Source organism: Cetorhinus maximus, chromosome 1 (genome assembly GCF_964194155.1).
Source record: "Cetorhinus maximus chromosome 1, sCetMax3.hap1.1, whole genome shotgun sequence".
Lineage (NCBI taxonomy): Eukaryota > Metazoa > Chordata > Chondrichthyes > Lamniformes > Cetorhinidae > Cetorhinus > Cetorhinus maximus.
The window spans coordinates 107,868,614-107,896,093 of record NC_135879.1 but is presented as its reverse complement, the minus strand read 5'-3'; the positions used below and the strand labels follow the sequence as shown (position 1 = coordinate 107,896,093).

The window sequence follows — 27,480 nt, the reverse complement described above, 5'->3', positions numbered from 1 at the left end:
GGGCGGCTGGGACTCCCGCACACGCTGCCGAAGAGCCACAGTGACCTGTCACTGGTCGGCGCCTAGCTAGACCCAAGGTCTATAGATGCTGCCTTTAATTCCTGCAGATGACCGAGAACCAGTGTCACCGAAGACTGCGTATGTCTTGGGAACTTGTTGGTCACACCTACCAGCTGCTGCAGGATTTGATGCCATGAGGACATGGAGGGCACCAACTTCCAGTGGGTGTAAAAGGGACCACAGAGCTTAATTTCTATGCCAGTGGTTCCTTTCAGGGCTCCACTGCTGACCTCGATGGAATATCACAAGCCTCTACCCACAAACGCATCCATGAGGTTACGGATGCCATTTTCAAGGGGGCACACAACTTTGTGCGTTCGCCCGGGGCCAGGAAAGCCAGGATGCAAGATGGATTGGATTTGACCAGATCTCGGCTTTCCCACAGGTGCAGGGTACCATCAGCTGCACTCTCCATCGCAACTGGCGGTCAACTACATCAACCGCAAAGGCTTCCATTCGCTGAATGTGCAGCTGGTGTGCAACCCCCACAAATGCATCCTGCAGGTCTGAGCATGGTTTCCAGGGAGTGTGCATGACTCCCACGTTCTCAGTCGGTCACAGATCCATGCTGTTTTCTAGGGTCCACAGAAGCTGCAGGGATGGATCCTTGGGGACAAGGGCTACCTGCAGAGGATTTAGCTGATGACACTTGTGTGGTGGCTTCAGACTGCAGCAGAGCGAAGGTATAACAAGGCTCATGCTGCAACTCGCAACTTGGTGGAGCAGACCATCGGGATGCGAAGATGAGGTTCCGGTCACTGGACCGGTCTGGTGGAGCCCTACAATATAGTCCATAGACAGTGTCAATCATCGTAGTCATGTGCTGTGCCCTTTATAACTTGGCGCTGCAGCAGGGAGAGGAGCTGGCTATGGAGGAGATGGAGGTCTCATCTGATGAGGAGGACGCCAACGGTGATTGGAGTGAGGAGGTCTTTGAAGGCGACGATGATGGGATTGAGGCCCTTGAACTGGCCAGGCGAGGCAGGCAGTCTCGGGAGGCCTTCATAGCTGATAGATTTGTGGAGGATTTTGACAACATGCAATTCAGAGACACCATAGATCCTCACATTGCATCGGTGAAAGTTTGACCAGTCTGGCTTATGGCTCTGTGATAATGCTCCTGTCATGGAGGCACAGTGGAGGCCCTAATAGTCGCTCGACTGCAAGAGGATGATGACGACATGCAGTGAAGACATGTCATAGATCTTACATAGCCTCTGAGATGTCTGACTCCTGTCTGGCCAAGGGCAGCTCACTTGCGCTCTGTGATCAGGGTCATATCATGGAGATGCAGCCATGAAACTTTAAAAGCACCTTCAGCACCTGACCCCTTCAGTAGCTAGAGCACAGCGTCACTGGTCACAGATGCTGAAGAGATGGGGGGGCCAGCCCCAACTTAAAGGTGCTGTGAGCACACAGAGAGAATGAGGGAACTCTGTGACGCCTGCCCACAACATTCTGGCAGCAAAGACAAGCACCGCTGAGGTGCAGGCATCAGTAATGTGCCCAAGGAGCCTGAGGCTGGACCATCAATTTGGTCTGAAGACTGCACAAAGCTCAGGGAAGAAGCCCTGGACTTTATCCTGTGCAGAAAGGTTTCAAATCTGAGTGACATGAACACTGCTCATCAGAACAAGGAGCCATAAACAGGGATACATTCTTGGGAGTTTATTGAAAATCGTGAGCATTATGTACAGGTGATTAGCACCCCTGCCCAGGCTGTGCAGCTACATCTTCTTAACCTTCCTAACCCTGCTACTACGTCTTGGTGCTCCCTGGCCATCCACAGCGGAGGTGGAGACAGCCTGCTGACTGCTACACCCTGTCTGTGATGACCTTGGCGAGCGTCCTCTGGAGGGCTGAGACCTGGAGGGCCCTGGCCTGCTTTTCGGGTCCTGCTGTGTGGCAGTAGCACCCTCCTCGACCTGTGGAGCTGGAGCTGCTGAGGTCACAGGAAGAGGGGAGTCGGATGGGCTGGGCGCTCCAGGAGTCACCTGATAGATGGCCCCGCAGGGAGGGTACACCAGCTGATCCTCCTCCCAATGGGTGCCCAAGGGCCCCTGGCTGTCTCCTTGAGGAGAAGGGGTAGTTAGAGTAAGATCGACCTGCACCCTTCCTGCTTACACACTGTTGGAGGATAACTATGGTATCAGCGATGGAGTTGAGCCCGCGCAGCAGTGCAGGAGCGACATCCAGGTCTCCATGGCAGCCACCATCCTACCAGTGTTGACCTCAGTGCGTTGGCATGCCAGCGCTATCGCCTCAGCCTGAAGGTGAACAGACTCCTCCATTGTGCCTTGCAGTCTGAGGAGTGCAGCGGACATCCCTTCCTGATGTTCCCGAGCTTCCCTTTGCAGTTCCAGCAACTGTGACATGACCGAGTCCAGAGGCTCGTCATCTGACTCGGACTCAACAAATTTCCGGCCTCCAGCGGTCCTCCGAGTGCCGGACACCTGGGAAGTCCCTGTCGCCACCTGCTGTGGATCAGACAGTGCAATGTGCTCAACAGATTGTGATTCCGGGGCTACTGTAAAGCCAGTTCCCACAGAGATGTGTGTTTCTGTGCTTGTGGAGGGTGTGGGTGAGCGCTGTGACTGGACTTCAGGGAGGGTGCCTTCAAATTCCTCTTCAGAAGTTTCTTCAGGGCTTGATTGGAGGCTCTGGGTCATGGACTCTGTCGGCTGTTTCCTAGATGTGCCTGCGGAAGCAAGGAGAGATAATTAGTGCAAGGCAGTGGCCTGTGAAACAGGACATGTCACTCACAGGATGGTTATTTGATGGATGCTGCACTGCTGGATCCTCACTTGGTTGAGCACTGCCGACCTCACCATCAGCACAGGAATGGTCCAGATCGGTGCCGGCCAGCTGGATGCTCTGCTTCAAAGTTCGTGAGGACCTTGATTTCAGGCATCCCTGCACCGGTCTGTGACCTCTCCCTCTTGTTCTGTGCCAGCTTGTCCGGCATGAGTATAGTTGGAGCGAGTGTAAGCAGGACGCCTGCCAGGCCAGATGATTAGTATGCCTGGCATGTGTGGGTGGTGAGTGGTCCCATGGATGGCATGAGATAAATGAAGGTGTGTGTGAGAGAGTGAATGGTGATGTCCCTTGATCGGCAGTGAGTGAGAGCCCTGTGGATGTGTGATGGGTTTGTGAGTGTGTGAGTTGAGAGTGATGAGAAGTGTGACTTACCCTGATGCAACGGAGGAGATCATTCATCCTCTTGCGGCATTGGGTGGCTGTCCTCTTTTGAAGAGTGTTGGCACTGACCACTGCTGCCACCGCCTCCCAAGCACGATTCGTGACGCTGCTGCCCATTCCTACGGCCAGAGCTGGGGTAGAGGACATCACGGCAGGCCTCCACGGTATCCAAAAGGCATTCCCTTGATGCGCCATTAAACCCGGGGGCGACAGTCTTTTTGCCTTTGTGGACATCTTCCCTGCAGTAGCCCTGGGCTGGAAGCACTAAGATGTGTGTGCACGGCTGGACTTTAAATATGGTTCCTGTCGTGGTGAAGTGGCAAGATGATGGCATGATGGGCGATTTGAGAGCCTGCCCACCATGGAAACGGCGTGCTCCCAGGAATGCATAATTAATGCAGTGGGTTTGGGACGATATGGCATGAAAAGTTGCCATTGCGGCCGGCGGGTAAAATGTCGTTCTGCCTGTCCTCGACCACAGTTAGTGCAAATCTGGGACAATTCCACCCTATGTCATTTAATTCCCTATCAGGCAATTGGGGCTATCAAGTTGTTCACTAAAGTAACTCCTATTCTTCTTACACATACTAATTAACGTAAGTATTTCAGCAATCATCTTAATTAAGCAAAGTTGAATGAAAAGCCCAACACAGTTTTTTAGTATGGTTATTTGTTTTAGGTATTTACCAATTGAGGACCATTTAAATCAGTTGGCTAGATGGCTAATGTGTGGATCAGTTTAATGCCAACAGCACAGGGTTTGATCCCCATTCCAGCTGAGGTGCTCTCGGGGCCTGCCTCCTTGCCCTACTTGTAAAAAAAAAATCATGGCACTTTGCCATGTTTCAATAAGTACTCGCCAAGGGCCTGCATTCAGGCAGAGAACTCAAGAAGAAGATCTATATGTTGCTCTCACACTTTTGCAGAGGCCTCATCTGAGCATGAGCCCCTTTTTAGGCTAGCTGCAGCTGTCATCACCTGAGAATAATCATTGCAGTGGAACAAAACCTTAAGCAGTTTCCAGTAAAATAAAACTTGTGGCATCAATCTATTCCTTTATCTATTTCAAGCTTATGTGCACAAATGTATTCAATATTTACACTAAGCATATTGCTAATTTCTGACATCAGACAATTGCTGGTGGTATAAAAGTAGACCTAAATGGAGGAGTGATAACAATTATAATCTGAAGCTGGAAAGCTGAATTTTCTGAAAATTCAAAACAGGACAAGAGAAAACCTGCCTGAATGTAACTTATCAGTACCTCACAAGAATCATTGAATTTCTATCATAGTTTAGTCAGTGATAGGGTTTTTACTCAGCTTTCGCTTTTTAAAACTCTTATTTGCAGAATCATTCCTAAGCAGGATTGGACATCCTTTGGCAATATCTGCAAAAGAATACAAATCTGAAAATATAGAGGTCAAAAATTTGCATCAGTGATAAACGCGAAACTGCCAGTGTTTGTCGTCATTACTCCTCTGAAACTGACGGAAACTTCTGGGGCCTGCACATACCCTGTTAAACATGGGAAACCAGAAATTTCTGTCAGTGATTCTGTGCTTTTCAATAGGATGTGTTAACGTCCCTGCAGTCTGTAGTCAAATAGATATCACTGAACTGACAAGAACGTGCCCTTTTACACTATTTGTGTCACTGCACAAATAAAAAGTTGCACCTTGTGAAATAAGATGCAATTGGGTTTTTAACACTGTACGAAGTTCATAATTACTGCTGGGAAAGCTCTCGATCCCTGAAAAAGGAATTTTACATTTGTAGAATGGCAAATTTCTCCATTATGATTAACATCTATAGATTTTTAAAGTATTTTTTTTAAAGTTTTTAATGATATTTCAACTTTCACCTTAATCCCATGTGTATGTCTCAATCATTTATTTAGTCTTTGCAAAATTTAATTAAAAATGAAGGATAATCAGTGCATTTACTTATGGATTTGTTGTCTGTGTGAATACCTCAATGTGATTGGCTGCTTTCCCAACATTACGGCATCACTGGTGTTGAATGTCTGGATATTCCCTTGGTGCTAGATTCAAACAATCATAGGGAAAGGGGTAACCCATGCCACAGAGATCGCTAGATCTTTGCTGGCAGCTTTCTTTGAGGTCAGCTGCAAGCGCCATCGCTTCGTTGCGGGCCACAAAATATGGTTCCTACAGTGGTAGATGACAACAAATATTCATTATGCAAGGGTTGTAATGGATAGAATTTGACACATTGAACCATTTATTTGAGTACACAGCAAGAATAGTTCCATAGGCTAACTGCAGTTGCTAACTAATCCATGCCACATTATATTTTATAATTGAAAAGTTGAGGTTGAAGAATCTTGGCCCATGTGCAGAACATCCCCAAGTTTGAAAAGAGGAAAAGAGAAGATGGGGTAAATGATGCACAGGAGAAGAAGCTGAGCAAGGCAGAAATAGAAGTGGAGATGTGTAAAAGAATGTTTTACAGCAAAATAAATTAGTATCCCAGATGTCCGGAGGTCAATAGTTAATAGGCAAGAACTGCCAACTTTGTGTAGCCTCATCATTATTCTGCGGCAAGACAGAATGACAGGGCAAAGATGATGATCCTGGTAGTGATTCATTCTTGAAGAAACATGCTGTATGTGTCTCTCTATTTGAAAGAAAAGACAAAAGCTTCAGTAACCAAGTTTTGCCCCTTGTTCCAATTATACTACAGGGGACCATTGTGCTGATGTGCTTACATACATATGATCTTGTATTGTTAATAATCCTTTACATGTGTGAAAGACTCATGAGCCATGGATGATCTGTATGATCTTTCTCTGTAAAGCTTAAGGAATGGTAAAATGTTCTCTGGAAAACCTCTCATCACGTAGAACATTCAGTAGCAGTAGCCTCCAGTCAGAAATATAAATCATAGAGCATTACTACACTGTTATAAAACAGAAGAACTTATCCTCATGAGTTGACCTAACTTTAATCCTTGCCTACCACAATGTTGGAAAACATCTCTTCCTGTTAACATTTGCTACATTTGTTACATTCATGGTACCCAAAATGATGATGATTGTGGAAAATGCTATGGGTTAAAACATAGGGAGAAGAAATGGAAAACGATGTATTCTTAAAAGCTGTTGTTTAGAAGAATGTTCACAATTCATTACATTGTTGGGATTCGGTCGACTATGAACTCTGCTACGATCTGTGACATGTTTGACCCTATTGTTAATACCTATTTGTAGCTATTTTTTCTTTTTTGTGTGTTGGGATTCAGCCAAGATCTCATAGTAAGGTGATAATCACCTCTCATTCCAAGAGTATAGTAAGTTGTGACATTTGCATAATATAAAAAAGTAAGTAATCAGAGCAAATAATAATTGAAATTAATAGAACTTCAATGTTTTAAATAAAGTCATACTGCAAAATGAAGGGCAAATATTACACCTTCATGTATTATTTTATAATTTGAAACCAAGATGACTTATGTATTGCTTTTACTGAGAGATTTTTATGCAGATAGGCATAATATGCCAGTGTCGTACATTTTTTAAAGCCTAGCTAATATATATTGTATTTTGAAAATATGAAAGCAATCAAGGACTAGGGGAATCCATACTTATTCTCTTCTCTTTGTGATTTTCTCTTGCACAGCTATTGGAAGAACCCTTATTCCTCGATATTTCAGTACAATCTTTGAGGGGGGAGTTACAGATCTTTACTATGTTCTTAAACACCCGAAGGAATCCTACCACAATTCATCTATCACTCTAGACTGTGATCAGTGTACTATGGTCACCCAGCATGGCAAACCCATGTTTACAAAGGTAAGAGAAAGAAGGAAAATGTCAAGAGGAGGTAGGAGAAACAAGGTATTATATAAAGGATGATGAATTATAAAAAATTAACCATCCAGAATATCCTGTGTGAATTGTCATTTCAGGTACTAATGTGGTATGCTGAGGAGGTCACACTGAATTTATATTGAACCAGATAATCCATGTCATTGTGCAGTGGTAGCAGGAAAACAAAATTTAATTAAATCATGGCTGATCCACACTTCAACTTCATTTACGGACCGTTGCTCTGTATCCAAACAACTTAGAAACAAACATGAGGATAGAGTTTTCTAGGCTGATTTTTCCGGCATAATTTGCCCAAAATTGGTCAAGCTATCACAAAAGATCAAGGAATATCAATCACGTTACCTACATGCAAATACAGTTTCTGCAATTTTTGCACTGGTTTAAAAAACATTGCACTGGCAGCCCAGACCCACTAACAAAACTGGCCGCACCCCAGATCAAATTGATCTTTGTGTCTTTATGATAATTGTACCTGTTTTCAGAGCCTCTTAAAATTAAGCTTTTTTAAGGCACAAGGCCATTAATACACCTTTTAAAACAAACTGACAATTGTACGCTAATATAATGAGAAAATGGTTCTGTGCAATTTCTTAAGTAATTTTCATTTAGTTAAAGTGAGGTTACACACAGATGGTGACTGGATGCTCTTATTTTTTTTGTGATAAACATATTTTTGGTTGTATTAATAAAACTGCACTCTGAACGATACCAGGGAATATTTTTTTAATATAAGGGGTGAAAAAACAGTTAACTACTAAAATGCTGCAGATCGCCCTGACTGATGGAAGAGTTTATGTTTGTGATTGTGCAAATGAGTTTGAGTGGAAACCTGAACCAGAACGTCACTTTGGAAAACTAGCACAATTTTTAGCGCATTTACCCCTCGGATTGCCGGTTGTGCTTAAAAGTGGAAATTTGACCCTCATGCTCTTGGCATGAGCAGAAAATATTTTCTTCCCAAGCTGAACTAGATGGTTGGTTGGGGGGGAGGGGGGCTGAGAGGTTGGTTGGGGGGGCTTGTTCCCAGGCCTCTGCGCTTCCTGCTGTTTAACAGGCCATGAAGTAATGCAAGGGAAAGGGAGGATTACTTCAGCCTAATTATTTTCTACTTATTCCTGTGGAAAGTTCCAGCAAAGCCTTGCTGTACAGCAAACATTTTTTTTGTTTTGAGCAGCAGATGCCGGCATAAAATTTTTAAATGGCAAAATCAAACCAAAATATGTGAAGGTGAATAGTAGAATCTTGCATGTAGGAAAGTACATGTCAGCTCAGTTGTAAAAAACGAATGCCTCTTGATTGCCGACTCCTTTAAATATCTACCCAATTCTCCCTTAAAATTTTCCACATTCTCTGCTCTGCTTCCAATTTACAAACTTCATTTCACATGTTCACTACTCTGCATAAATTAATTAAATCTTCAATTCCCTGTGTGCCTTCCTTTTTCTAAGCTGGAGATGTGCCCCAGGCTCTAGAGTTTGTGGCAACTTTGAATATATTATTGGGGTTAAATTTCTCTATTCCCTTAAGCATCCTGAACGTTTGAATATTATTTTTTTGAGACTCATTCTCTCCTTATATCTCAAGTGATTTAAATTAGGTATTAGCTTGGCTATAATGCTTTTAAAAAATGTTACCCTTTTCTTCTCTGACACCCTGATTAACTCTGCCCACATCTGCATGGTCAAGGAAAGCAGGTCAGTCTAACTTCTTAGAAAACCACCAAAACCGAGCCTAGAAAAAGTGATTATATTTAAAATGTCCAGCCACTGCTATGAAGAGCAGTTACTTTTTGCACAAGTATGCAATATCTTTGCATTTTTTTTTTGTATTTTTGGACTCTAGAAATATATCCACTTGGTAAAATGTTTTAAAATGTGCTATTTTATGCTAAACAGCTAGATCGTGTTATTTTATATCCTACTGCTTTACATGGACATCCCATTAAAGCTGACATAAGATAAAATCATTAATTTAAGTAATCCTTTTAATTGTTTGAAAAATGTCACAATATTTTCACATCGTTACCAAACACACCACATTCTGAAAATCAAGAAATGTTTGTTTTTGTACATGTTCTTCACTAACATAATGATCATGAAACTTTTCTTGTTACAAATGTTGGTTGAATAAAAAAATGTGTAGCACTCGCAGTGGGTTCTCAGTAAATGTATGATATGATGTGGCGCTAAAAAATATCAAACAGAAGACGACAACTTCAGTTGCTGCTCTGTGTGAGCTAGCTGATTGGAGCAAGGATACAAGTTAAGAGATGAGCTTTAGCCTCAGCATCCCTGGGCTAAAGAGAGGAAAGCTTAGCGGGCTTTCCACTGCTGAACATAATTCTGCAACTGCTGCTGAAAACTGTGTGCGTACGGGCATTGGTTGAGAAGACCAGCTAATTCAACACAGTCACTGAATTAAATCCAGGACTCGTTTGCTCTGTGTATGGCTTGACACCATGGCAGACAGTGTCAAAGGGAACACTTTTTATCTTGTTCTGCACACAATCCGACTGATCAAATAAATTATCGTTGCCTTTTTGGTAGATAAAAGTCAACATAATTTTTAAAAATCTAGCTACATCCTTAATTTTGATGCGATTTCTGTGCATTAGTTCTATAGAAATTTCATTTTCAGAAATACTCAAGAGCCTTTTTAAAATATTTTGTGGCTGTTTGGAGGAAAGTTTAAAGGAATGTTGCAAGTTGGACCTGTAAATTTTACAAGGCCGTCCTTATCAGAGATAGTAACAAATGCATCATTAGCATAATTTTCTCCTTGCTACTAAAATAGTATAGAATAATTTTTTGCTGATATTTAAGTAACAATTTTAATTAATCATTTTAAAATCAATCTTTGGTTATTTTTGGGCATAGAATAATAGAATTGCATAGCGTCAAAGGTGTTTGTTATGTATTTAAATTATTGATGACTATCCTTTCTTCATCTTCAGGTGAGAAAACTGTACTACCTAAATTATTTATCATTCATGCTTAAAATGTTGCATGCTTAAAGTGCCACAAAGTGGCATTCGCCAATTAAATTGATATTGGTTGTGTGCCTCTCACTGTGGAGGACATGATATGTGGAACTGATTTTTCACAAATATAGAAAGTGTCATTTCCCCTTATCAGTTGAAATGATGGAATGTATTTATGAATTATGTTCTTGTTACAAACTATGAGAAAATAAGAACTAGAAATTGTAACAATTCACACCAATTAATTAGTTTAATTTAATAATCACTACTTCATTGTTTAAACAATGCTTGCAAGGCTCCCCCGTTAAGCCCTGCAATTAAGTATTTCAGTGGATTGCATGCCAAAGCCACCACTAATCTTTTGATCAGTGTCACTGGGATCTGTGTCAATTTGTTTACTATTTCTAGCACCTATTCGGCGGAATCGTCCGTGCCCGCTGGCATTGGGCGTGCTCGGTGGCTTGAGCGGACAATATGGTGAGAAGGCCAAAAATCAGTTTCATGACATCGTGAAACCAGTCTGCGATCGTCCGCAGAGCCCATCGATGGCAGCCCACGTTTCCCGCCATTGGACGTTGGGAACCTCATTGTAATACATCTGCACATCATTATAAGGCCAGCCCACCGGAATCCTTCCCTCCCTGCTGGATCACCTGGCCACGTACGCTGACGTGTTTCACAACAGCAAATAAAAGGTGTGCCTTTGGCGGGCTGCACTTTGAGGTGAACTCGGAGGTGAGCACACAGTAACGTTGTGCAGAGCTCGCCCAGGTTGCCTGTTGGACTTCAAGCTTGAGGCCTGTTGGAGGCATGGGGGCAAGGACTGCCCTACGGTTGAAGGTAGCGGGGTTGGGTGGAAGGAAGCGGCCATGCATTAGGGAAGCCTTGTATAAAGTGACCATTCTTCTGCAGCTGAGACTCTTCAGACGCAGCCACATTAACATGCGAGGAGTCAGGACTCCAACTTATCTGCCCACTCAAGCAACGCAGAGGCATCAAAGTGCCACCAAGTGCTCCAGAACTTTTCATCCCTTGGGCACAGACTGCAAACTAATGAGCATTTTAGTGGATTGCAGAACAGTTGGACAACTGGGCAAGTTGTACAATCTGCTCGCTAAAGCTGGCCATGGAGCAGCCACTGGTAGAGGTGCTCACAGCCCCTTGTAATGTTTTCATCCCACTTTGGACCTGTCTCCCCCATGGTTCAAGCTAACAGTGCAGCCTTGCAGTGTGGGTTAAGAGAATGCCTACGCCTGAGCTGAGAACACACCATGCAGTCCAGTGGGAAAAGCTGCCTCCAATTGATCAGGTGGAGTGGGGCGGAATTGGCTGGGGTTTTGGGAAGACATGCAGCGCACTCAACACTTGCCATTTAAGTGGTGGCCAGCACTCTCCGGGATACGTTAAGGGGCCTTCAGACTTAACCAGAAGACATTCTTAGTATGCCCAAGCTAACTCAGGCGTCTCTCTCTTTCATGTTGCAGGAGGAGTACATCAAGAGCATGGAGTATGGTGAGCTAGCTGTTTGCCTCATGGCGTACAGGGCGCGGAGACAACAGAGAAGAGAGTGACAGAGGCGCCTGACTGGGCAGAGGGAGGAGCAGCACCCCCTGGAAGAAGGGGTGGCTGGGGCTCCCGCAGACGCTGCTGAAGAGCCACAGTGAGCCGTCATTGGTTAGTGTCTGACTAGACACAGGGTCTGTAGACACCGGCTTTCATTCCTGCAGATGACCGAGAACCAGTGTCGCCAAAGACTGCACATATCTATGGAACTGGTCGGTCATATCTGCCAGCTACTGCAGGATTTGACGCCAAGGGGACATGGAGGGCATCCACTGCAAAAATGGCTGCAAAAGTTATGATGGTGCTTAATTTCTACACCAGTGGCTCCTTTCAGGGCTCCACAGGTGACCTCTGTGGGATATCACAAGCCTCCACCCACAAATGCATTCATGAGGTCATGGTTGCCATCTTTGCGAGGGCACATAACTTTGGACCAAGAGAGCCAGGATGCAAGAGCGATTGGATTTGCCCAGATCCCGGGTTCCGCACAGGTGCAGGGTGCCGTTAACTGTACTCACATGGCGCTCAGACCTCTGGTCGCAACAAGTGGTCAACTATGTCAACCGCAAGGGCTTCCATTCGCTGAATGTGCAGCTGGTGTGCAACCACCACAAACGTATCCTGCAGGTCTGCGCATGGTTTCCAGGGAGTGTCCATGACTTCTACATTCTCAGTCGGTCACAGATCCCTGATGTCATCCAGGATCCACAGAAGCTGCAGGGTTGGCTCCTTGGGGACAAGGGCTACCCATAGAGGCCGTGCCTGATGACACCCATGTGGCAGCCTCAGACTGCAGCAGAGCGACGATATAATGTGGCTCATGCTGTAACTTGCACCTTGGTGGAGCAGACCATTGGGATGCTGAAGATGAGGTTCCAGTGTGTGGACTGGCCTGGTGGAGCCCTGCAATATAGTCCACAGAGGGTGTCATGCATCATCGTCGCCTGCTGCGCCCTTCACAACCTGGTGCTGCAATGGAGAGAGGAGCTGGCTGACGAGCAGATGGAGGAGCTGGAGGTCTCCGCTGATTAGGAGGACATCGATGGTGATGAAGGTGATAAGGTCCTTGAAAGTGATGATGACGGCGATGAGGCCCTTGCACTGGCCAGACGAGTTGGCGCACTCGGGAGGCCCTCATAGCTGCTAGATTTGTGGAGGATGATGATGACATGCAGTGAGGTGACCCTGTAGATCCTCACATTGCATCTATGAACGTTTGACTCCAGCCTGGCTTATGGCAATGCACATACATACTCTCTGTGAGAATGCTCCTGTCATGGAGGCGCAGCGGCGGCCCTAATAGTTGCTTGATCACAGGAGGGTGATGACAACATGCAGTGAGGACACTCCATAGACCTTCACATAGCCTCTGAGAATGTCTGACTCCTGTCTGGCCGAGGGCAGCTCACCCACGCTCTGTGATCTGGGTCATATCATGGAGATGCAGTCTTGAAACTTTAAAAGCACCTGATCCTTTGTCTGCCTTCAGCACCTGAACCCTTCAGGAGCACAGCATCACTGGTCACAGATGTTGAAGAGATGGGGGCCAGCCCCACCTTAAAGGTGCTGGGAGCACACAGAGAGAATGAGGGAACTCTGTGACGCCTGCCCACTACATTCTGGCAGCACTGACAAGCACCATCGAGGTGCAGGTGTCAGTAATGTGTCCAGGGAGTGTGAGGCCAGACCATCACTTTGGTCTGAAGGCTGCACAAGGCAAAGGGAAGAGGTCCTGGACTTTATGTTGTGCAGAAAGGTTTCACATCTGAGTGACACGAACACTTCATCAGAACAAGGAGCCATAGGCGGGGTGACAATCTGAGGAGTTATTTACAATAGTGAACAGGATGTACAAGTGATTAATACCTGTGCCCAGGCTGTGCAACTACATCTTCTTAACCTTCCTAAACATCTTGGTGCTCCCTGGACATCCACAGTGGACTTGAAGGCAGCCTGCTGACTGCTACACCGTGTCTGTGATGACCTTGGTGGGCATCCTCTAGAGGGCCGAGACCTGGAGGGCCCCGGCCTGCTTTTGGGGTCCTGCTGTGTGGCATTGTCACCCACTTCGGCCTGTGGAGCAGGAGCTGCTGAGGTCACAGGAAGAGGGGATTTGGATGGGCCGGACACTCCTGAAGTCACCTGGGTGGATGGCCCTGAGGTGTGCAGCTGCTGTTCCTTCCTCCTATGGGTGCCCAAGAGGGGGGCCCTGGCTGGCTCCTTGAGCAGTAGGGGTAGCTGGAGTGAGATCAACCTGCCCCGCACCCCTCTCGCGTACAAACTGTTGGAGGCCAACTGTGGCATTGGCGATGGAGTTTGGCCCGTGCAGACCCAGGTCTCTATGGTGGCCGCCATGCTACCAGTATTGACCTCGGTGCGTTGACATGCCAGTGCTATCACCTCAGCCTGAAGGCGGGCAGACTCCTCCATCATGCCTTGCAATCTGAGGAGTGCAGCGGACATCCCTTCCTGATGTTCCCGAACTTGCCTTTGCAGCTCCAGCAACTGTGACATGACTGAGTCCAGACACTCGCCATCTGGCTCAGACTCAGAAAATTTCTGGCCTCCAGCCATCCTCCGAGTGCCAGACACCAGGGAAGTCCCAGTCTCCACCTGCTGTGGATCAGACAGTGCAACGTGCTCACCAGATTGTGATCCCGAGACTACTCTAAAGCTAGGCCCCACCAAGGTGTGTGTCTCTGCGCTGATGGAGGCTGTGGGTGAGCGCTGTGACGGCTCTTCAGGGAGGGTTTCAGTGGACTCCTCTTTTGAGCTTCCCTCAGGGCTTGATTGGAGGTCGTGGACCCTCTTGCCAGTTTACCAGATGTGCCTGCGGAAGCAAGGAGAGATAATTAGTGCCTGGCAGTGGCCTGTGAAACAGGACACGTCACTCACAGCATGGTTGTCTGATGGATGTTGCATTGCTGGATCGTCGCTTGGTTGAGCACCACCGACCTCACTATCAGCACAGGAACGGCCCTGTCTGATGTCCTATCAACATCGATGAGGACCTTGCTTTCAGGCATTCCTCCACCAGTCCGTGACCTCTCTCTCTTCTTGTGTGCCAGCTTGTCCTGCACGAATAGAGATGGAGAGCGTGTAAGCGGGGCGCCCGCCAGGCCAGATAAGTATGCCTGACGTGTGGATGGTGAGTGGTCCCATGGATGGGGATGAGGACAATGAAGGCATGTGAGAGAGTGAGTGGTGATGCCCCTTGAACTGGCAGTGAGTGAGGGCCCTGTGGATGTGTGATGGGTTTATGAGTGTGTGAGTTGAGAGTGATGAAAAGATAACTTACCCTGGCAAAACAGATGAGACCATTCATCCTGTAGCGGCCCTGGGTGGCGGTCCTCTTTTGCAGGGCATTGGTGCTGACCACCGCTGCTGCCGCCTCCCATGCTGGATTGGTGGTGCAACTGCCCATCCTGCAGCCAGAGCCGGGGCAGAGGTCACCACAGCGGGTCTCCACAGCATTTAAAGGTGCTCGAAGGACGTGTCACTGAAGCTGTGGGCTTGCAGCCTTTTTGCTTGTCTTCCGTGCAGCAGTCCTGGGCTGGAAGCATTCAGAGGTGTGCATGGAGCTGCACTTTACATGTGGCGCTAGGCGTGATGAAGCAGCCAGGTGATGGCGTGGCGGGCGAATTAGAGCCCACCCACCATGGAAATGGCGTGTTTCCCAGGAATACATAATTAATGCAGCGGGTTTGGGACAATATGGTGTGATAAGTCGCCATTGTGGCCGGCAGCCCTCTACCACACTTAGTGCAAATCTGGGACGGTTCCGTGCACTATTTCACTGACATTCTCCACAACGATAAATAAGTTGATTGGTAAGACCCAATAAATGAAAGCAACTTATTCTTATATGCGTTCATGGGATAAGGGCATCACGGGCAAGGCCAGCATATATTGCCTGTCACTAATTGCCCTTGAGAAGGTTGTGGTAAGCCGTCTTCTTACACTGTTGCAGTCCAGAATGGCAAATCTTTAGGCACCTCCATTATGCTGTTAGGTAGGGAGTTCCAGGATTTTGACCCAATGATGATGAAGGAGCTGCAACAATATATTTCAGGCCAATGTGTTGTGGAATTTGGAGGGGTTTGGTGGTAGTGTGTTCCCATGTGCCTGCTGTCCTTCGCCTTTAACATGGTGGACATTGTGGATTTTGGATGTTAATTAATCCACATCTAAATGGGTTTCAATTCTCAGTTTAGCAATCTTGAGTTATATTGTAAACTAAGGATCTCAGTTTTGTGCACAAGTTTAGATGTATGAAAATGTTTTTATTACAGGGCCTGCAATATGGCGTGCATGTGCACTAGTCTATTGTTCCTCTCTCCTTCCCTGCATTACAAATTTTCAGGGTCGATAATTCTGGAAAAGTACTCTGTGATAGTTAAGCACATCCTTGCAATTGGCAAAGAACAGTCAGCAGACAGGTCACACTGAGCTGCCCTCAAAAGATCTATGAGAGCATATGAAACTGGTTAATTTAGAAGGATGGGCAACCTAAAAAAGTTTTCAATGCAGTTTGGAGACTCTTAGGAATGCAGACAATACAGTCCACACTTGTTAAAATAATTAAAAAAGAACTGGGCATTTTTACAGTGAAATATGACATAATATTTAAAATGTTTGGACTCAGAGATAAGAGCAATTTAGATTTAAGCTCCCCCATTAGGAATGTGACTAAAGGTGCTGCCCAGGGCTGCATCAAGTCATACAGATTAGAAGATCCCAGCTTTGAGTCCCCATCTGTATGAAATTAGCTGTCTCAGTTGCGGTGATATAAATTGGGCAAAAGTCCCTGGATCAAGGAAGGGAAAATTAGCCTTTATCCCCACATGCAATTCTTAACCAGTGTCCACTGCAGGAAAGTGTGAATGTATGAACAGAATCAGATTCAGCTATGAATCCATGCATGAATCAGGCCTCATGCATGTGGAGTGGCTACTCAGGTGAGCTACTAAAGGGCTACCGGTTGCTTGTGGAATTATTCCTCCAGAAATAGTCAGCATCTTCAGGGAAGGATGGGTGAAAATAGGCAAAAATAAATACATTTAACCATAATTCATCAGTTCTTTATTTAGAAAGGGAGAAAAACAAAGTAGTAGAATCCATTCAGTGCCCTTTCACATCTAGTATTTCTGCTTGGATCCAGCCCAGATTGATGAAAATAAAGTCTTCTATTTCTTGAATATAAATTTCCAATGTGGAATAGTTTCAAACAGTCTCACCTCTTTTAGAGTTTGTAAATCCAAGACACAAACTGTCCCTAATTAACATGAGCTTGGCTATCTCAGAGAGCCCACAAGGATGTATGGTATGGAAACTTAAATTGTCAATTAGTCCACCAGATGAGCTTAGCTAAGTTTGGAACTAAGGGAGCGTGTTGGAGCAAAGCAGAGGGAGATTTATTTTGCATTTAAAGGTATTACGCGCAATCCTACAGCATATGACAATACAGGATACCTGAAATAAGAAAATTTTCCACTGCTGAGGCACAAATTCACTCAAAAAAATAATACTTTGACAGAAAGTGTTAAAAACTGAGATTTAAAAAAACTTAAGTTTTCTGGTGCTGTGTAGTAGTGCCATGTGATGTGCTGAACGCTTGCTAGACTCTTTCTTGTTGATCCTCTAGAGACCATCTGTGCTGGGAGCATTGATTATAACGTGTCTGCTGGAATTAGATCTTTCTGGTTGCCATGCCAACTAATCAGCTGGTTCCTGTTGCCATGGTAATAAAATGTCACAGCTCAGAGAACCGTAACAGGAATTGCACAAAACTGCAAATGTTTTCTTAATTGCAGTCCTCTAATATCAAAGATACCTTTTAAGAACATGATGAGAGAGAAAAGCTGCAAAGTACATAAATATGTCAAAGTTTGGTGAGAAAGCTCATGATTTTAAGGCTAAATGTAACATTTATCCATTCCTTTACTTTGTTGGAAAAGTGCTCATTTGTGTGATTTTTCTTATTCCTAACTCCTTCTTTCCTTCCTTTTAAATCCTTGTTGCCAATCTGATAGGTTTGTACCGAAGGGAGGTTGATTCTGGAGTTTACATTTGATGATCTGATGAGAATAAAGACATGGCACTTTACCATACGGCACTACCGGGAGTTAGTCCCACGCAGCATTCTTGCCATGCATGTAAGTAACATTCTTTCATTCCTCCTAAAAAGCCAAATGCCACTTTTCTGTCAAATGCCTGACTTATAAATACTTTTGTGCAACCCCTTAAATGTACACAAGTCAGAATCCTTATACCTTATTACCAATAACACAGGGGCATCACTTGATGTTTTACAATGGTTTCTGGACTTAACAAAATGTGGAAAAAAATAGAAAGTAAAATAGGTGTAATTTAAGAAAAACACTACAATGCCAACATGCCAGCTTTACACTTCAAAAGTACCTAACTGTAAAGCACTTTGGGATGGCCTGAGGTAGTGAAAGGCGCTACATAAATGTAAACCTTTTTTCATATAGTATGTCTTTACACATTGGAACTGATTATAATTTAGCACATAATTTTGTTTGGTTCACGTGTTTGTAACTCGACGAGTGCTGATTGCCTAATGACAAAGCTATTGAGTGAGCTGCAATCAAACTCGGGAGTAGAGATCAAATAAATTTCACCTAAATATTCTGCCTGTAATACTTTTGTTACGGGTGATTATATGTTTAAAGGACACCTCCATCTCATGGAAAAGCATTTGCTAAATCAGTTTTATTTGTTTGTTTGTCAGTACACAATGTGAGGAAGCAGACCAATTGCATTTGTACCTTGTTAATTCCTGCCAAATAATGTTACCTGATTCTGCTTTCTCTTCCCCATTGCTCCCCAAACCATTCCTGCACAAAAGGGTGCCAAAAATACTTATTTGTGAACAAAATATATTTCCAATTATTACTTGGATTTTGTTTATTCAGAATAAGAGATCCATTTGGAAATGCCCCCTTTTCATTACAATGTCACTAATTTAGAAATATGTGTTTTCATTTCCTCAGCTCTTGTAGGTTTATACAAAAGCCTTTTAAAGGAAGTTTCTGCCGTGTACAGGTTGAATGCTTGGGATGTTTGGTTGCAATGAATCATGGTCATCCATTTTGAATATCAGAAAAAAATCTGTGCAGTTGTGAAAATCTGAGATGTGAAAAAGTTGCCACCATTATTTTGATGCCTGTCAAGTGTTATTTATGTCATTGGTGGATAAGTTCACCTGTAAATTTGTTTCTTTCTCTGTTCGTGCTCTGAGTGTTAATATTGTATTCATTTGTGGAAACATGTGGTTACTGAATTGCAAGTGAACCATGGCTGACATTCTCATTCAGCGGTAGTGGTGGTACTCTTGCCTCGAAGTCAGAAAATTGTGCATTCGAGCCCCTCTGTAAGATTTGATTGCTACATTGTGCAACTTTCTGAATTAGATGGTGAACTGAGACAGTCTCTGGCCAGCATTTACCTGGGATTTCCTGTGCCCTAATTGGCTGCACTTCAAAATGTCACTTATTGGCTGGGAAGTGCTCTAAATGTCTCGGTAACCTGAAGATGTACGCGGAAATATAAAAAATCTAATTCGTTTTCTCTTTTCCTCCTGACTGTCAGAATTAAATAAGAATGAGAGTGATTTTAAATTTTATATTTGCACATTTTGTTCAAAAGGCATCTGAACCAAGAAAAAGTGTTGTTTACTTTTAAAAGCCAGATGTATTTATTACTACAGTTCACTCTTAAGCATCGTTGGCTTTAGTTGCTGCTATTTGCAGGCAACATTTGCTGACTCCTTTGACATCCTGCAAAGTCCCACCTCTGCACTAAGACTTAGAACAGTGGACCTGCCAAAGAAGCAGAAAGAACCTCCATGACTTGAGTCAAACAAATAAACAATTAGCATTCCAACAGCAAAGATTGCTACTCAAGAATAACACTGGTGAATTTTATTACATATTTGCAACAATGAAAACCTTATTGCAAAGACTGCTAGAATGTTTAGATTTATAGTTCGTCGGAAATTATACTATTTTGAATTTCAACAAAGAACTTAACTGCATTCTGTTTTCATTTTACCTGGGATATTATGCTTTGTGACACCAAACTTGGTAGTAAAAGGGAAATTGGCTCAGCTTAACGTTCTCACATCTGAGAAACATTTTGGGCCGTAAGCTCTGACTAGCATCGGAAAGGGCTGGCCCGCAGAAATTAAGAAGAAATAAATGCACATTTACCTGGTCTTGAAAATTGCGTTGCGTCTGGAGGTTGTGGGGGGAGATTGGGTCCAGGGGTCGGGGGCGGGGGGTGGGTGGGTCCGGAGATCGGGGGTGTTGGGTGGGGGGGTCCAGAGGTTGGGGTTGAGGTGGTTGTGGGGGAAGTGGGGTTGTCAGATGTCGGGGGGATGGTGGGGGAGTCCCTTTGAGTGGGGGATAGGGTGGGGTGGGGTAGGGGCGGGGGTTGCTGGGCAGACCCATGGTTTTCGTCTGGGTCCTTACAATAGTTAAAACCTAGTTAGAAGAGGCTTTAATTCTTATGACTTTTTCTGAGTAGCTATTGGTGTAACCCCGGCAGAACCATCAGAAGCTTGTGATTTAAATCACATTTTCGGATGGTTCCCAGTGCAGTGTAATTGTCCAGAGAAAGTGTGCACTTCTGGGCAATTGCTGTGCAAAACCTTACCTGGGAACTTGCCAGAGGGATTCCCCAGCGCCTCTTTGGGGTACCTCCCAAATCCGACGCTGGGAGCACAGAAGTTACGGGCCATATGTTTTTACATCAGCTATTTATCTCCATATTCATGTTACATCTTTTATACCTATCTCTCTACACCACAGTTATGTGAAAAAAGCATCTTGGCTGCTCCAAAAAAAAACTTCCGGTTTACTAAATTTTAATTTGTGTGAATTTTTGTCATAATTTGGAATTCAGCTAAGTTAAATAGCTAGCTAGCCTATATCCCAACAGTACAAGCTTTCAAACCACATGGGAAAGTGGTACACAGAGTAATTACTGAACATTGTTGCAGATGTATAGCAGAATCCATTGAAAAAGAGACTTCTAGTTTTGCTTTTTAACCAGATGCTGCTGCCATCAACATTTAATGATCTGCCTGACACATCACATCTCCCTGAGAGGATACTAGCTGGTGTGCTCTCTGTAACATATTGTTTCACAGCTTGAAAAGGCATCCATAATCAAGGCATGTAGCCAACTATCAAAAAGAAAAACAGAATGAATTACTGAATCATGATCAAGAGGAGATTCCTTCACTGTGCCCTGACCCTTCCCACCCCCAGTGGATTCTGCTGGATCTATTGTAGTAGTATCTGGCCATGAACATTGATATTACTCTAAGTAAACAGATGAAAGGCAGAATGTTCTGCATCTTCATGTTCATTATTTCTTGACTTGTATCATTCTGATACTCACCACCAAATAGCACAGTCTGTGGCCTCACTAAACTGCTAGCTTCCGTTTATTCGGCTTTCCTCTTTCTCATTCTTATCTTCAGAATTTTGCCAACTGATTTTGTACAAAAGATGGATGAATATATGGAAATGTGGCCACTCTTGATGATATGAGAGGTGCACACTACTCACAGAATATAACATAAACTCAGTACTTTTGATGTTTAAATCTCAGCAAGTAGAATATGAAATATTTATCTGAATGTGGGTGGATGTATGCATATGCATAACGTATGGTGGAAGACCAGATGTAGGAATTAGTGAACGTTTTGATGTTCTTGAAGATTTCCTTCTTCCTCTCCTTCCCTCTGGGTTGTCGACACTCTTCCACACTGGTGACTGAACTAACTGAATTGTTGGGGTAATAGTTGCAATATTGCCCAGAGGAAACTTGAATTGTATCAATTCCATTAAGTCTTTGAAAAACAGCGCTTGTTCTTCTGATTTGAGGATGGTTCCACAAGCTCATTTATCCTGAATTCTCAATTTAATGCAGTGCATGTGAAGCCCAGTTCATTTTACAATAAGACACTGCAGTTAATTGTTAACAATGATCTGTGTTCATTTATTCTGCAGTCTGAATTCAGAGAGAAGTAATCATCATACTCTACTTTCTTACACACTTATAAACTTGCTGATTTTTCCAACCAAACTTTACACTTTTGATACTTTTAATTATCAATAATGATGATAATGAAATTACCCAATTGTCATAAAAATCCATCACTAATGTCCTTTAAGGAAGGAAATCTGTCATCCTTAACTGATCTGACCAGAAACACAGCAATATGGTTGACTCTTAACTGCCTTCAGAAATGCATTAACAAGTCATTCCATTGTATGAAACTGCTACAAAAAGAAATACCAAGAACAAAATCACTCCAGTCAATCCTGCAAAGTCCTCCTTGCTAACATCTGGGGACTTGTGCCAAAGTTGGAACAGCTCTTCTTACAGGGTAGTACCATTGGGCGGGAGTGCCCCTGGATGTCCTCAACATTGACTCCAGAGCCCATGGTATCAGGCCAACATGGGCAAGGAATCCTGCTTCTTACCACCCATTGTCCTCCCTCAGCTGATGAATCAGTACTCCTCTAGTTTGAACACCAATTGGAAGAAGCACTGAAGAGAGTAAGGGCACAGAATGTACTCTGGGTGGGTGACTTCAATGTACCAATGACCAAGCTGGCTGAGTCTTGAAGGACATACCAGCCAGACTGGGCCTGCAGCATGTTATGAGAGAAGCAACATGAGGAAAAAATGTACTTGACCTTGTCCTCACCAAACTACCTGTCACAGTCGCATTTGTCCATGACAGTATTGGTAGGAGTGACTACCACACAATCCTTGTGAAAATGAGGACCTGTCTTCACACTGACGACACCCTTCATTACGTTATGTGGCACTACCACAGTGCTAAATGATACAGATTTAGCATAGATAGTAATTCAAAACCAGGCATCTGTGAGGTGCTGTGGACTATTAGCAGCAGCAAAACTGTAATCCACCACAATCTGTAACCTCATGGCCTGGCATATCCCTCACTCTCTGATGCCCTTGAGGCCAAGGGATGAACCTTGGTTCAAATGAGGAGTACCGAAGTGCATGCCAGGAGCAGCACCAAATGTACGTAAAAATGAGGTGCAAACCTGGTGAAGGTACACCACAGGACTATGTGCATGTTAAACAGTGGAAGCAGCATCCTAGAGACAGAATTAGGCATTCCCTCAGCCAACGGATCCCTCAACAATACTGTCAGATCAAAGCTCTGCAGTTTTTCTATGTAAATAGTGGTGAACAACTAAACAACTAAAGAGGAGGAGACTCTATGGACATCCCCATCTTCAATGATGGCGGAGCTCCGCATATCTCATCCTCCTTCTTGGATCAACACTATCACTGATTCCAGTCTTTAACCAGTTCGATTCTCTCCATGTAATATCAAGAAATGGCTAAAGGCACTGGACACAGTAAAAGCTATGGACCCAACAACCTCCAGTTGCAATGCCGAAGAACTTTGCTCCAGAACTAGCTGTGCGTCTGGTCAAGCTAATTCAGAACAGCCAAAACACCGGTATCTACCCGACAATGTGGAAAATTGTCCACATATGTCCTGTCCATAAAAGCAGGGGAAATAATCTAATTATTTCCTAATCTAATATGTTGTCGACAGCTCTATCAAGCGACACTTACTCACCAGTAACCTGCTTCAGACCACATTTACAGCTTTGGTCCAATCATAGTCAAAAGAGCTGAATTTCAGAGGCGAGATGAGAGTGACTGCCCTCAACATCAAGGCAGCATTTGATCAAATACGGCATCAAAATTGAAGTCAGTGGGGATCAGGAGGATAATTCTTCACTGGTTGGAATCATATCTAGCACAAAGGAAGTTGGTTGTTGGTGCTGGCCGCCAATAACCTCAGTCCCAGGACATGGTTGCAGCAGTTCCTCAGGGCTGTGTCCCAGAATAAACTATCTTCAGCTCCTTCATTAACAACCTTCTCTCCATCATAAGCTCAGAAGTGAGGGTGTTCACTGATGATTGCAGTGTTCAGAATAATTTGCAACTCCTCAGATACCGAAGCAGTCTGTGCTCACATGCAGCAAGACTTGTAATACAACAGACAATAAATGCTGGCCTTTCTAGTGACTCCCACATCCCATGATCAAATATTTTTTTTAAAAATGGGATAGATTGTTGAAGTAAATATCGTGCAGCAAGTTACATGGTGACTATGTGAATACCTATTTCCCAGTAAACCTAATTTAAGAGAATTGCAAATTGAAACTTCTTTTGGAATCTCACTTAACAGAAATACTCACTGATCAGGTTTTCATTCAAGTGGTCAACAATTACTTAGAAAAGATGATGTGGAAAGGATGAGTATTTTTCCTGATTCTGAATGAGAGATGAAATACTTTATTTTTTTGAAGTCATTTTAAGGTTATTTGACAAATCTTAACTTATTCTACAAATATTAATGTTCGAATTCAGTAAAATGAGTGTGGGACAATTTTGTACAATGTAGGCTCTGCTCTCACTTTGCAATGAGACGCATCAGCTATTCCTGAGGAGGGGCAACCTTATGGCTTCATGGCCTTTCCTTCAACCTCATGACGCTTTGTGATGGTTTTTCAGTGGGGTTGTTGAAATTTTCAGTCCATTGTGAAATCAGTAGGCTTCTGTAAAGCTTGACTTTAGAAATACTACCATTCAGGTGGACTGATCTAAGGTTCATTTTGGCTAGATTAAGCAGTATGCATGCATTAAGCTAATCATAAAAGTCTACTGTTTACAAATTTGACCTTTCTATTCACACTGTTGAAGGATCAATGGATAAATGCAGCACCTGGTGTGGCACTGAGCTATACAGATTAGGAGAATCTTTGCTAATGTAAATCATGGTGTAAATAGGAGCATTACAATTGTCCTTTAGGAAAAAGAATACTCAAATCCTTCACAGGATTCAATTAAATACCATTTAAAAATTAGTTTCTGATGTATGCTGTAAAAATAACTGCTCATGCAGTTGCTGACTTGCAAGCAACCTATATGTTCTAACTTATTGCTCTTTTCAGGCACAAGATCCTCAGGTGCTGGAACAACTGTCCAAAAACATCACTCGTATGGGGCTGACTAACTTCACTCTCAACTACCTCAGGGTAAGATCAGTAAACTATTTGATAAATGCCAAAATAAAAACCATTTTCAGAGTCAAATCTGAGTTGCTACATCTATTAATCTTCATTTGAAAGATGATTACAACATCTAAAGGTGGGTAATCAGCTTATTTATGCAATGAAGATGAAACTAACAGCAAGAAGTATGTATAAATTGGTGTGAGAGAAACGCATGCTTATGGATGTTAATTTTATAATGAGTGCAATATTTACTTGCATTATTTTCATTCATTCGAAATGCGATTGTACTACTTTAAAATGTAATTTTATATTGCGTAGAATGTCATTTTTTCAAAACAGAAATTATTGAAAGAAGTATAGACTATTAGCAATATCCTTGTTAGTGCTGCACTTTTAGCAATCAATTATTTGGATTTTTATGTGTTTACATTTATACCTTACAATTATATTTTACATAGTATTGTTACTCAATTTATGTTGAGCGTATGTATTTGTGCTAATAAATCAAATCTGACAATTCACTATGAATATTGTTTATCAGCTAAGTTGTGATTTCATTGTCTATAATGAATCTGAACATTAAATTATGACTTTTAGAACAATAGCTGTAAATGAAATAGGACCTTTAATTGAATAAGATGAATAGGAAAACATAATATAAATATGCTTTTTTTTGAAGAGGTGAGAATAGAGGGCTGGATTTTCTTAGCTGTACTATCTGAAATCAGTTGAGGAGAGGAAGAATGGAGCAGGAGGACCTGCTGGTGGATCCTGGTCCCTGAAAACAGGGCTGAAATTTTCCTTTTTGCCCACCCAAGCAGGAAAATCAACTGCCTGACCCTTTACAGTTGGGGAGCAGATGGTAAGGGTAGGGAAAACAGCTAATTTTCTTGTCTTGCTGCCATGGTATTGCCGACCCCAGGTAAGTTCAATACAGGGGTGGCAGCAGGAAGACACCTGATGGCTCTGCCTGAAAGTAGCCAAGTCTCCCTCCCTTCTCACCCTAAGACTCCAAACAAAATTGTTGCAGCCTCATACTGAGCCTGTTAGGATTTTTTTCCATACACTCCTGCCTCCTTTAACAGCAGCTCCTCCTCCTCCTGCCGCTGCAGGAGATGTTCCATTACAGCCCTGCCAGTTGTCACTGCCTAGCAGTAGCAGGCTCCTTCTGCACCATGTACACCAGCAACCTGCCCTGCATCTTTAATTCAGCCCAAATTGCATTGCAGTAGTGGGCGGTTCCCCCAAAAATGAAACCACCTTGAGGATAAGTCAGACCAGATTCTCTACCATAGGCTGGAAACAGTAGTCTTGATTTTACAGTGTTGACCACCCATAGTAGTGGCATTAAATCAAGAAGACAGTTGTGGAAAATATGTTCCCTCCCACCGGAAATCCACCAACCTTATGCCATAGTGTGGTTTCCAAGAGTGAAGGAAGCAGCTATGTAGGAAGTTCCCATCTCAAATTGGTGTCAGCTTGAATTGAATGTTAATGTGAAATCAGAGTCTGACATTGCTAGGGAATCATCTGCGATGGTAGCTCACCCAAGGGGCACAGGTAAGTAACTTAAATCTTTAATATGTAAGTCATTTTTTGACCATTTCGGTATTTTTTTCTGTGGCACTTCTCATGAGCCTTTGTGCCAATTGTTCAATTTTTTTTGCCCCCCAGCACCATTACTGCAACCAATGGGTTTCTCAATGGGAATTCCCCTATCTGAGGTGTTTGGAAAAAGAAGAAGAGGATCTACAGAGGGATGCCAGGCAGGTCAGGCTGCACAAGAGGGTGCTTTGTGCCCACCTGTCAGGGTTCTGACACCTGCATCTGCAGACAAATTGTGAACATAATTTACTTTGATAGGTAATTAGTGCATGTGGAGGCCCTGCTTCCTAAAGGAAGCTGGGATAGTGGACCCATTGGCATCATTCAGCTACCTGAATGCCAAATAACCATTCTCAGAAGTATGACACTCAATGTGTCATGCTTTCAGTGGCACTACATAAAAAGGAGGCATGCTGGGGTGATCTGCAGCCAGCACACCCGGGTTGGCCACACCTGCTAAAATGCCACCAACCACACCTGCAGGCCCTGGCACACTACTTGTTAATCACAGCGGAAAACTGTCTGCACTGGGCTTGCGTCAGCAGAGAGGCAGATAAACAGCTGTGTCTGGAACACAAAGGGATAGAAGTTATGCAACAGTTGTATAAAACTCTAGTTAAACCGCATCTGGAGCATCAGGTTCAGTTCTGAACAGTGTACCTCAGGAAGGATATATTTGCCTTAGTGGGTGTGCCATGCAGGTTCACCAGAATAGTTCTGAGGCTAGAAGGGTTAAGTTGTGAGACAAGTAACAAGACTAGGTTGTATTCTTAGAAGTTTAACAGGTGATCTAATTGAGGTGTTTAAAATCATTAAAGGAATTGTTAGGTTGGATAGAAACTATTTCCTCTGGTTGGGGGTGGACTGGTCCAGGAACGAAGGAGCATAACCTTAAAATTAGAGTTAGGCAGTGACATCAGGCTTGATGTCAGGAAGCACTTATTGCACAAAGGGTATTGGAAATCTGCGGCTCTCTTCTGCCAAAAAGTTAGTGAGGCTTGGTCAATTGAAAAATTAAAAATTTCAAAACTGATATTCGTAGATTTAGGCAAAGCAATTAAGAGATATAGAACCAAGACATGTAGATAGAGTTTAGCTAGAAATTGACAGAA

The 27,480-nt window shown here is 43.6% G+C and overlaps 1 protein-coding gene across 16 annotated transcripts in view; it reads left to right on the top strand.

Annotated features, from left to right (window-relative positions):
- LOC144682644 (LIM domain-binding protein 2) overlaps nt 1-27,480 on the top strand; it is a 607,375-nt gene that overhangs the window by 503,867 nt on the left and 76,028 nt on the right. For 9 of the 16 annotated variants that reach the window (XM_078545239.1, XM_078545206.1, XM_078545231.1 and 6 more), the window contains 4 exons: nt 6,900-7,072; nt 17,687-17,809; nt 24,701-24,784; nt 26,438-26,533. In XM_078545239.1, coding sequence (XP_078401365.1) covers nt 6,900-7,072; nt 17,687-17,809; nt 24,701-24,784; nt 26,438-26,533 — 476 coding nt within the window. The remainder of the gene's footprint in view (nt 1-6,899; nt 7,073-17,686; nt 17,810-24,700; nt 24,785-26,437; nt 26,534-27,480) is intronic. The other 7 variants (XM_078545304.1, XM_078545294.1, XM_078545256.1 and 4 more) reach the window with 1 other exon arrangement.